Source organism: Sander vitreus, chromosome 7 (genome assembly GCF_031162955.1).
Source record: "Sander vitreus isolate 19-12246 chromosome 7, sanVit1, whole genome shotgun sequence".
NCBI classification, from domain to species: domain Eukaryota; kingdom Metazoa; phylum Chordata; class Actinopteri; order Perciformes; family Percidae; genus Sander; species Sander vitreus.
The window spans coordinates 1,072,774-1,085,273 of NC_135861.1; the positions used below are offsets into that span (position 1 = coordinate 1,072,774).

At 48.2% G+C, this 12,500-nt stretch overlaps 1 protein-coding gene across 1 annotated transcript in view; it reads left to right on the forward strand.

The window, feature by feature from the left end:
- fgd1 (FYVE, RhoGEF and PH domain containing 1) overlaps positions 1-12,500 on the forward strand; it is a 42,540-nt gene that overhangs the window by 971 nt on the left and 29,069 nt on the right. Inside the window, exon 1 of the mRNA XM_078254114.1 lies at positions 1-598. This exon is cut by the window's left edge and continues 971 nt beyond it. Coding sequence (XP_078110240.1) covers positions 427-598 — 172 coding nt within the window. The 5' untranslated portion in view covers positions 1-426. The remainder of the gene's footprint in view (positions 599-12,500) is intronic.

Below are 12,500 nucleotides of genomic sequence, written 5' to 3' on the forward strand. Positions count from 1 at the left end.
GTAACTAGAGTAAAAAAACATAACATTTTTAGGGAGGTTAGTAGTTAGATTAGATAGTTTATATCGTCCACTGCAGGAATTTGTAGTCCTATTCTGTACAGGACCTCACAAATATAGCCTACACCACGTACACACACACACACACACACACACACACACACACACACACACACACACACACACACACACACACACACACACACACACAGTAAACATGGACACCTTCCCCCCCAACCACCTTTGGTAACTTACAACATTGGATACACCGGTAGTAAACAATACACGGACGTAACATTAATACTTTTTCTTGCCGTTAAATAAACAAAACAAACAAAACGGGACTGAAAAACGTTTCAACGTCGATTATTATCCATCATACGGAGGACTAATGGACTGAACCGGACCGGACCGTGACCTCTGACCGGCATGCGGCTGAACCGACCCCACAGCACCTTGCTCGGGTTCGGCCTCCCCCCCCCCCCTCCCCCGCCGCCCCCCTCCTTCTCCAGCCAGTTCAGCACCATGAGGTTCTCCTACCACCTGAACACCAGCGCCGACGCAGCAGCGCCACCAGCCTGCAGCGCCACCCGCAGGACAGGTAAGGCCACTGCAGCTTCACAAACACTTTTATTTTGAAAGGGCTGCGCGTAACTGTTCTTAAACTGTTCTTAAATGAGTGACGACGAGGGGCAGTTGGAACCAGTTACCTCCAGGATCTATGCTAAGCTAGGCTAGTTGGAACCAGTTACCTCCAGGATCTGTGCTAAGCTAGGCTAGTTGGAACCGGTTACCTCCAGGATCTGTACTAAGCTAGGCTAGTTGGAACCAGTTACCTCCAGGATCTGTGCTAAGCTAGGCTAGTTGGAACCAGTTACCTCCAGGATCTGTGCTAAGCTAGGCTAGATGGAGCCAGTTACCTCCAGGATCTGTGCTAAGCTAGGCTAGATGGAGCCAGTTACCTCCAGGATCTGTGCTAAGCTAGGCTAGATGGAGCCAGTTACCTTCAGGATCTGTGCTAAGCTAGGCTAGATGGAGCCAGTTACCTTCAGGATCTGTGCTAAGCTAGGCTAGATGGAGCCAGTTAACTCCAGGATCTGTGCTAAGCTAGGCTAGATGGAGCCAGTTAACTCCAGGATCTGTACTAAGCTAGGCTAGATGGAGCCAGTTACCTCCAGAATCTGTGCTAAGCTAGGCTAGATGGAGCCAGTTACCTTCAGGATCTGTGCTAAGCTAGGCTAGATGGAGCCAGTTACCTCCAGAATCTGTGCTAAGCTAGGCTAGATGGAGCCGGTTAACTCCAGGATCTGTACTAAGCTAGGCTAGATGGAGCCGGTTACCTCCAGGATCTGTGCTAAGCTAGGCTAGATGGAGCCAGTTACCTCCAGGATCTGTGCTAAGCTAGGCTAGATGGAGCCGGTTACCTCCAGGATCTGTGCTAAGCTAGGCTAGATGGAGCCAGTTACCTCCAGGATCTGTGCTAAGCTAGGCTAGATGGAGCCAGTTACCTCCAGGATCTGTGCTAAGCTAGGCTAGATGGAGCCAGTTACCTCCAGGATCTGTGCTAAGCTAGGCTAGATGGAGCCAGTTACCTCCAGGATCTGTGCTAAGCTAGGCTAGATGGAGCCAGTTACCTCCAGGATCTGTGCTAAGCTAGGCTAGATGGAGCCAGTTACCTCCAGGATCTGTGCTAAGCTAGGCTAGATGGAGCCAGTTACCTCCAGGATCTGTGCTAAGCTAGGCTAGATGGAGCCAGTTACCTCCAGGATCTGTGCTAAGCTAGGCTAGATGGAGCCAGTTACCTCCAGGATCTGTGCTAAGCTAGGCTAGATGGAGCCAGTTACCTCCAGGATCTGTGCTAAGCTAGGCTAGATGGAGCCAGTTACCTCCAGGATCTGTGCTAAGCTAGGCTAGATGGAGCCAGTTACCTCCAGGATCTGTGCTAAGCTAGGCTAGATGGAGCCAGTTACCTCCAGGATCTGTGCTAAGCTAGGCTAGATGGAGCCAGTTACCTCCAGGATCTGTGCTAAGCTAGGCTAGATGGAGCCAGTTACCTCCAGGATCTGTGCTAAGCTAGGCTAGATGGAGCCAGTTACCTCCAGGATCTGTGCTAAGCTAGGCTAGATGGAGCCAGTTACCTCCAGGATCTGTGCTAAGCTAGGCTAGATGGAGCCAGTTACCTCCAGGATCTGTGCTAAGCTAGGCTAGATGGAGCCAGTTACCTCCAGGATCTGTGCTAAGCTAGGCTAGATGGAGCCAGTTACCTCCAGGATCTGTGCTAAGCTAGGCTAGATGGAGCCAGTTACCTCCAGGATCTGTGCTAAGCTAGGCTAGATGGAGCCAGTTACCTCCAGGATCTGTGCTAAGCTAGGCTAGATGGAGCCAGTTACCTCCAGGATCTGTGCTAAGCTAGGCTAGATGGAGCCAGTTACCTCCAGGATCTGTGCTAAGCTAGGCTAGATGGAGCCAGTTACCTCCAGGATCTGTGCTAAGCTAGGCTAGATGGAGCCAGTTACCTCCAGGATCTGTGCTAAGCTAGGCTAGATGGAGCCAGTTACCTCCAGGATCTGTGCTAAGCTAGGCTAGATGGAGCCAGTTACCTCCAGGATCTGTGCTAAGCTAGGCTAGATGGAGCCAGTTACCTCCAGGATCTGTGCTAAGCTAGGCTAGATGGAGCCAGTTACCTCCAGGATCTGTGCTAAGCTAGGCTAGATGGAGCCAGTTACCTCCAGGATCTGTGCTAAGCTAGGCTAGATGGAGCCAGTTACCTCCAGGATCTGTGCTAAGCTAGGCTAGATGGAGCCAGTTACCTCCAGGATCTGTGCTAAGCTAGGCTAGATGGAGCCGGTTACCTCCAGGATCTGTGCTAAGCTAGGCTAGATGGAGCCAGTTACCTCCAGGATCTGTGCTAAGCTAGGCTAGTTGGAACCAGTTACCTCCAGGATCTGTGCTAAGCTAGGCTAGATGGAGCCGGTTACCTCCAGGATCTGTGCTAAGCTAGGCTAGATGGAGCCAGTTACCTCCAGGATCTGTTCTAAGCTAGGCTAGATGGAGCCAGTTACCTTCAGGATCTGTGCTAAGCTAGGCTAGATGGAGCCAGTTACCTCCAGGATCTGTGCTACGCTAGGCTAGATGGAGCCAGTTACCTCCAGGATCTGTGCTAAGCTAGGCTAGTTGGAACCAGTTACCTCCAGGATCTGTGCTAAGCTAGGCTAGATGGAGCCAGTTACCTTCAGGATCTGTGCTAAGCTAGGCTAGCTGGAGCCGGTTTGTCAACCACTGTAGCTATAACTGAGAAGGATATAGATACATCGATATAATACAGAAAATATGCTTGACTTTTTCGATGAAACAAAAGCATTTGAATAAACTTAATATGTCAGCTAGCTGGACTATCTGTCCAATCTGAGCTTTCTGTTGTACGACTAAAACTACTTCTGAACGTCCACATGTTCCACCAAAACCAGCTCCTTCCTGAGACTACTTAGCAGAGGCACCGTGGCTCCGTCCAGAGCTTAGCCCCGCCCACGATTATTGTGATTGGTTTAAAGAAATGCCAATAAACCAGAGCACGTTTTTCTCCCATCCCGTAATGCTGTGTGGACTAGACAGACCTTCCTCCGCAGCTCTGTGGAGGAAGGTCTGGCAATGCGAGACTAAGTATAGTCTGGTGTGTTGTTTAATGAAGACCTGGTCCAGGACTGTAGAACTGGATTAGTGCTGCAACCAACAATTCTTTTCATGGTTGATTATTGTCTGGATGAATGCATTAGTTGTTTGGGTCTCTGAAATGTCAGAAAATGAAACCACCAAATTAAAAATGCTGTGAAACTGTGAAAGTGCCCTGGGTCCCGCACACACACACAAACTCGTTTCACTATCTTTGTGGGGACCCGTCATTGACATAATGCATTCCCTAGCCCCTTACCCTAACCTTAACCATCCCAACTAAATGCCTAACCTTAACCCTTACCCTCACCCTAACCAGAACCTCATTCTAACCCTAATCCTAAAACCAAGTCTTAACCCTCAAACAGACCTTTAACCTTGTGGGGACCAGCATTTTGGGCCCCACAAGGCTGTCGGGACCCCACAATTATACTGGACTCCTGGTTTTTAGACCCCACGAATATAGTAAAACAAGAACACACACACACACACACAGACACACACACAGACACACTCGCTCGCTCTCGCTCTCGCTCTCGCTCTCTCCATTCATAGATGTCCTGGGGGAATGGACGATCAAGCCTGTCTCTCTTTGGGTCAATAGGTCGCTCACTGTTGCTCTGGGGGAGGGGAGCTGTGTGTGTGTGTGTGTGTGTGTGTGTGTGTGTGTGTGTGTGTGTGTGTGTGTGTGTGTCTGTGTGTGTGTGTGTGTGTGTGTGTGTGTGTCAGAGGTCAGCCTGTAGTTTTATATCCTCCCCTGCCAGATGATACCAGGGTGTGTTTGTCTTGTCTTCACTCGTACGTGTTGAAGTGTTTTGGGTGCGTTTGGCTCATCAGCCTCGGGGGGGGGGTGGAGTTTAACTGTCTCTCAGCACTGACAGTTCAGTAACTAGAGTGTACGTTTGATTTGTTCTACAACGGTGACGCTCCTCCTCCGTCTTCTTCAGTCACTCGGGTGTGTTTGTTTTATGTAACGCTGGCTGGTGGGGTTGTGTTTGATTCAAGCTTAGACACTCAAGAGGGGCTGATGTTTGTTTTGATCACCCTGTCTGTGTGTCTCCGCCTGTCTGCCTTTTTGTCTGTCTGTCTCCGTCTCTCTGTCTGTCTGTCTCCGTCTCTGTCTGACTGTCTGACTGTCTCCGTCTCTCTGTCTGTCTGTCTGTCTCCGTCTCTGTCTGACTGACTGTCTGTCTGTCTCCGTCTCTCTGTCTGTCTGTCTGTCTCCGTCTCTGTCTGACTGACTGTCTGTCTGTCTCCGTCTCTCTGTCTGTCTGTCTGTCTCCGTCTCCCTGTCTGACTGACTGTCTGTCTGTCTCCGTCTCTCTGTCTACAAGATCAGCAGCTCCATGACAGGGGTGTTTGTTTTTGTTCATCTTGTCCTGACCCAGTAGTGGGGTGGAGCTAGATCAGCTGTGTCTCTGCTGTCCTGTGATCAGGAGCGCTTGTTTTGAGTCATGATTACTTTGATTAGCGTCACTGAGAAACAGCTTTTTATTAAGAAACATGTGGAGTGATATAATCAAAGTGGAGGATTTTCACTTCCTGTCAGCTGTTAGTTTCCTGTGAGAGATTTCGGTCAAAGGAAGGAACAACCCCCATTCCTGGTGGGCTTTTAATTTGAAAATCCTTCAGGAAGTAAGACTTTGTCATCAACTGACTTTATTTGAGAATAATAATAATATTATAAGTAATATTTATTTAGCATGAAAATAATCTGGAACATCTGTGTGTACACACAAACAGTGCGTGTCGTGTGTGTGTCTCTTTGAGTGTGTGTGTGTGTGTGTGTGTGTCTCTGTGTGTGTGTCTCTCTGAGTGTGTGTGTGTGTGTGTGTGTGTGTGTGTCTGTATGTGTGTGTGTGTGTGTGTGTGTGTGTGTGTCTCTGTGTGTGTGTGTGTGTGTGTGTGTGTGTCTCTGTGTGTGTGTCTCTCTGAGTGTGTGTGTGTGTGTGTGTGTGTGTGTGTCTGTATGTGTGTGTGTGTGTGTGTGTGTGTGTGTGTGTGTGTGTGTGTGTGTGTGTGTGTGTGTGTGTGTGTGTGTGTGTGTGTGTGTGTGTGTGTGTGTGTGTGTGTGTGTGTGTGTGTGTGGCAGATGGTGGAGGCTCTCAGGGGCAACTGGAGGTAAATCTTTCCATTTAGATCAAAGACAGATTAAATATGTTTTTTATGTCATTCAGAGTCGGGGAGTTTGTCCTCATGAAGCTGGCCTCATTTTTTAAACTCATCTTTCACTTTAATAAGTACTCATATTATAAAAAAAAATCACCTTTTCTGGGATTTGGGGAGTTATTTTGTGTCCTGCCTTCAGTCTCCGGGTGAGCTGGTCAAAATCTGCACGGTTTTCTACGTCACTAGCCGAAACGAGGTGGCCTAGGGGCTAACCGTTAGCATGCTAGCTCGTTCTCAATGGCAAAACACTGCTACAACACACACTAGTTCACCATAATCTCCAAAAGAACTGTGAGGACTACTGAGCATGTAGTCCTTACCTAGCTACTGAGCGTGTAGTCCTTACCTAGCTACTGAGCGTGTAGTCCTTACCTAGCTACTGAGCATGTAGTCCTTACCTAGCTACTGAGCGTGTAGTCCTTACCTAGCTACTGAGCATGTAGTCCTTACCTGGCTACTGAGCGTGTAGTCCTTACCTAGCTACTGAGCATGTAGTCCTTACCTAGCTACTGAGCATGTGGTCCTTACCTAGCTACTGAGCATGTAGTCCTTACCTAGCTACTGAGCATGTAGTCCTTACCTAGCTACTGAGCATGTAGTCCTTATCTAGCTACTGAGCATGTAGTCCTTACCTAGCTACTGAGCGTGTAGTCCTTACCTAGCTACTGAGCGTGTAGTCCTTACTAGCTACTGAGCATGTAGTCCTTATCTAGCTACTGAGCATGTAGTCCTTATCTAGCTACTGAGCATGTAGTCCTTACCTAGCTACTGAGCACGTAGTCCTTACCTAGCTACTGAGCATGTAGTCCTTACCGTAGTCCTTATCTAGCTACTGATCATGTAGTCCTTACCTAGCTACTGAGCATGTAGTCCTTACCTAGCTACTGAGCATGTAGTCCTTACCTAGCTACTGAGCACGTAGTCCTTACCTAGCTACTGAGCATGTAGTCCTTACCGTAGTCCTTATCTAGCTACTGATCATGTAGTCCTTACCTAGCTACTGAGCGTGTAGTCCTTACCTAGCTACTGAGTATGTAGTCCTTACCTAGCTACTGAGCGTGTAGTCCTTACCTAGCTACTGAGCGTGTAGTCCTTACGTAGCTACTGAGCATGTAGTCCTTACCTAGCTACTGAGCATGTAGTCCTTACCTAGCTACTGAGCATGTAGTCCTTATCTAGCTACTGAGCATGTAGTCCTTACCTAGCTACTGAGCATGTAGTCCTTACCGTAGTCCTTATCTAGCTACTGATCATGTAGTCCTTACCGTAGTCCTTATCTAGCTACTGAGCATGTAGTCCTTACCTGCTACTGAGCATGTAGTCCTTACCTAGCTACTGAGCATGTAGTCCTTACCTAGCTACTGAGCATGTAGTCCTTACCTAGCTACTGAGCGTGTAGTCCTTACGTAGCTACTGAGCATGTAGTCCTTACCTAGCTACTGAGCACGTAGTCCTTACCTAGCTACTGAGCATGTGCGACTGCCAACAAAGATGTTCCAGCAGTGAGAGGTCTCACTCTGTAGCTAAAACAGAGACCTGAACACAGGGTGAAAAGAGGAGCTGCAGCAATGAGCAGTACAACAAAAATATGGTGTTTTCTGATAATTAAACCATGTAAACCTATTCTGATATAACCTCTAAATACAATTATGAACCTGAAGATGAGCATAATATGAGCACTTTAAGTACCCCCCCCCCCAAACCCCGCGATGAAGCCACGATGGAACCACAGTTTCCCGCAATTTCATCGCAGAAAATTGCATAAATATCCCGCATATTCCATCACATCTTTTAAGAAAACGTGACGCATAATTAAGGAGTTTAGCCTAAAACAATCACAAAAAAACTCAGCATCTTTTCTGGAAGGACTGCCCTTTATAAGTCAAAGCTACAACAACAACAACTAATATAATCATGATTCAAACACAGAAATACTTAACAGAAAGGCTACAATGAAAGCCCCCCAAAATGTACAATACATAAAATACGGAGAGGAGGAAAAGTCATGTCATAATAAAACCATATCCACTCAGGGTTGGTTACAAAAAGAAAAAGACCTTTCTTGCTCAGTGTCATTTATCATGACTTTTTTGGTCATAACTCTTCCTCCTCTCTGTGAACATGATCCCCTTCGATGAGCACCGGTGGTTAAAAGGATACCAGAAGTGGTCCTGCCACTATTTTTGTACAAAGTATGCAAGAAATACACCTGAATATTGACTCACTAGTTGCCTTAAATTGGTAGTTTTCCTATGGGAGTTCTGCATTGCAGCCCACCACAAAGCTACACTGTTAAAAACTGTCATGTAAAATTACAGTATGGTACTGTGTTCTTCACATACAACACAGTACTGTAATATAGTGTACTACAGTTTACTGTAATTATGTGTTACTGTAACTACAGACACACATATTAACTTCAGTTCTTTATTGGCATGAACAACAGTTGACAGAAGATTCATATATAGGCCTGTTATTATTATAGGTATATCAAATACATACTGATTGCTCTACCTCTCTCTTAATTTGTTGTCAAGGAAACCAAAATGGAGGAGGTGTCCCTCTCTCACTCCTCCATTTTTTTCTCTCTCTCTCTGTCTCTCTCTCTCTCTCTCTCTCTCTCTCTCTCTTGTCTCTCTCTCTCTCTCTCTGTCTCTCTCTCTCTGTCTCTCTCTCTTCTCTCTCTCTCTCTCTCTCTCCCGCCTCCCCCCCCCCCGCCCACCGCCGCTCACACACCGGGCAGCCCTCTTAACCAAACCGAGCGGATCTAACCTACTTATCCGTCCAGAAGCAGCAGCCTGTCGGTCTGCCGTCGGTCTGTCAGCCGGTTCGGGCCTTCGCTGTGTCTCTGGCTCGGAACCGTCCGGCTACGGTCTGGTCCGTGCGCGTGTCTGCGTGCGCGCGCGCGCGCGCGTGTGTGTGTGTGTGTGTGTGTGTGTGTGTGTAGCTGACCCGGTTTCTTCTCCGTGCTGTGGACCGGGAGAGCCGCTCTCTCTCCGCACCAACATTATCTTTAATGACCGGATTTGTGTTTTGCTGCGCGATGTATATGGACAGAAGCAGCCTGACCAGGGGTGAGTACCTGCCTGCCTACCGTGTACATGCACACATACACAGCTGCACCGTGTAGCTACGGATACCTGCTGATAACCGCTGCACGAGCACGCGCACACGTAGCGCGCACACAGCTGCAGCCTCGTCACACCACCGCGCCTTCTTCTCATGTGTTTTATTTAATATCTATTTCTATCTATGTGTATAAATGTGTATAAACATAAAAATCCTGACGGTCGTGGTGGTTGTGGCGGGGGTTGGGAATGACATGACATACGCGCGTTCACATACAGGGTGCCGTGCACGCGCACACACTGACCGACATCTCGCCGCAGTGAATGTAGGCTAGTATGGCTGCATGATACTGCGTCTGGCAGATGTGTGTGTGTGTGTGTGTGTGTGTGTGTGTGTGTGTGTGTGTGTGTGTGTGTGTGTGAGAGAGTCTGTTGCTTTGCTGCTCTCTGATCTGCTGAAATCATCTTTATTAAACACAACAGTAGCTCAGTGTGTATACACATTTCTATTTCTATATTTATTATTGATCCCATGGATGATGGGATCAATAATCTCGCTGCTGCATGTTTTATTTCATCAGCACTGACACGAAATCCACAAACAGACAGAATCCAATCAGGTCCAGACTGTGTGTGTGTGTGTGTGTGTGTGTGTGTGTGTGTGTGTGTGTGTGATTGTAATGATTGACTCCTAATCCATTGATTTTAAACGAGGATGCTGATTGGAGTCTGATGTGGATGAACAGCAGGATGGTGTCAGTCATTGGTGCTGGTTTGTTTCTGCAGACAGAGGACTGACACCCCCACCCTCCAAAACACACACACACACACACACACACACACACACACACACACACACACACCCCTCATGCTGTTAATGATGAAGATAGCTGCATCATGCTCTGCTCCAACATGCTGTCATGTCTGTCATTAAGCACGCTGTTCTCATGAAGTACATTTAGCTCTGAAAAGTGCAGCACTGTAATTGGTCTGTATTTCACGCATTCATTACTGTCAGCACATTGATTGCTGCTGTATAAGAGCACTGTGGACCGCGGAGGAAGGAGGTCGGGGGGGGGGGCGCTTTAAACATGGGGAGCGGAGTTCACTTCTCGTGGAAAACAAAAGACATTCAGTAGTATTCCTATTTGCATGAACTGTTGTAGACGCTCCATCTTGAAATACGTTAGCCAGTAAGGGACATACAGGACATACTGCTCACTCTCTCTCTGTGTGTGTGTGTGTGTGTGTGTGTGTGTGTGTGTGTGTGTGTGTGTGTGTGTGTGTGTGTGTGTGTGTGTGTGTCTGTGTGTGTGTGTGTGTGTGTGTGTATGGGACATACAGGACATACTGCTCTCTCTCTCTCTCTGTGTGTGTGTGTGTGTGTGTGTGTGTGTGTGTGTGTGTGTGTGTGTGTGTGTGTGTGTGTGTGTGTGTGTGTGTGTGTGTGTGTGTGTGTGTAAGGGACATACAGGACATACTGCTCCACCTTTTCACGTTTTCTCTGTCACATGATAAACTCCCAGCTGCTGCTAACGCTGCTAACAGGTATCGTAGCTTCCCGGCCCCCGGCAGGTTTGAAGAAGGAAACACGGAGGACCAACACGTATTCAAAACCCACATTTCAGCAACAGGAGTCTTCTTCTTCTTCTTAGAAAAAGAAAAAGGAGATTGAAAAGAGCTAGAGAGCGTATTTTTGTAGCGTGAAGGCTACCATAGCTGTAATACGTACTTTGAACGGCGTGGTGCGAGAGAGTCGATGATATCTGATCTCAACGAGATATTCCCACACATTGGACCTTTTAACTAGTTGTTTTGTCTCCTAAACTTAACTGCCACGGCCCCTGAAGGACCCGTCATCTCACGGATCTTTGTACCAGGCTTACAGTCGCCTGTTGTCGGGTAAACTCAAGTACTACTGCTGGTACGACGGAGCTCTCTAGCCGGCGCCACGTGAATAGCCAGCGTTCGCCTAATTTTGCAGGATTTCACATACGAACACGTTGGTGAGAATGCGTTGCATTATGTCCGTCTGCAGACCATGTGTTACCTGTAGACCTGGATCTGGATCTGATGTCTGATCTGGATCAGGAGAGACTCGTGTTAATGTAGCAGAACACGAGTAAGAGTTAGGTAGAATCAGAGGGCACGTCAGTTCGTTCAGAACGCATCTAGAGGTCCAGTCCGCCATCAAAGACCCACATAACATATCAAGATACAGTACTTCCCCCTGCTCTGGTGTCCCCCCTCTCATTCCCCCCTCTCATTCCCCCTGCTCTGGTGTCCCCCCTCTCATTCCCCCCTCTCATTCCCCCTGCTCTGGTGTCCCCCCTCTCATTCCCCCTGCTCTGGTGTTCCCCCTCTCATTCCCCCTGCTCTGGTGTTCCCCCTCTCATTCCCCCTGCTCTGGTGTTTACCCCTCTCATTCCCTCTGCCTCTCATTCCCCCTGCTCTGGCGTTCCCCCCTCTCATTCCCCCTGCTCTGGTGTTCCCCCTCTCATTCCCCCTGCTCTGGTGTCCCCCCTCTCATTCCCCCCTCTCATTCCCCCTGCTCTGGTGTTCCCCCTCTCATTCCCCCTGCTCTGGTGTCCCCCCTCTCATTCCCCCTGCTCTGGTGTTTCCCCCTCTCATTCCCCCCTGCTCTGGCGTTTCCCCCCTCTCATTCCCCCTGCTCTGGCTGCTCCCTCTCATTCCCCCTCTCATTCCCCCCTGCTCTGATGTTTCCGAGCCCCTAAACCAGAGACATTAGGAAACATTTCTGACCCGTTTTGGTTTGGAATCTGCGGGGTTGTGTTTGCAGGCCGCAAACGGAGACCTTTGGAGACACCGACACTGACGCCACCGTCTCTACTCCTGATTGGGTCTTATCGCTCACGACATCTTGTTCTCTGAGACTAAAGCTACTCACGTTACCATGGCCACTACCAGGAGGGGGCGGAGTCTCCACGCTGCCTCCTGTTTATGTCCAGTATACCAGGATGTTGATGAGATATTTATGTTTGGGCGTGTTAGTTTAAACAGAGATTAGTTCTTCAACACCGCTTAAAAGGCAAAACTCCGCATGCAATCAGCTTGTTTACTTACCTCGGCACATGTTGCTAACGGCGTACGGCTAAAAGTTCCCAGGCCAGAACGTGCATCAATCTACACACCATATGTTAATATGTGCTCTTGCTGTTGAGCCACCCTGAATCCCTTCCTTCAGAACCTCCCTAATGTGGCCATTTGTCTACCAGGTACAAACAGACAGTGGATGTTATTAATGAATGAATTAATTACCACAAGAACCATCTAATGGACCCTTAACATAACGAGGTCCAACAGAACCTTGTCAGTGAAAAGTGGAACATCTTAAGGAATAACTTGAACTTGCTGTAGCTCCTCAAAATACAGACACATGTACAGTAGATAAAACAGGAAGTCAGGTGTTTCATCATGTTTACACTCTGCAGGCATATGTATTCATTTAGACTGTGTGTGTGTGTGTGTGTGGGGGTGGGTGTTTGTGGTTGTGTGGTTGTGTGTGTGTGTGTGTGTGTGTGTGTGTATGTTGTTTAACTATATTCGTGGGGTCCAAAAACCAGGAGTCCAGTATGT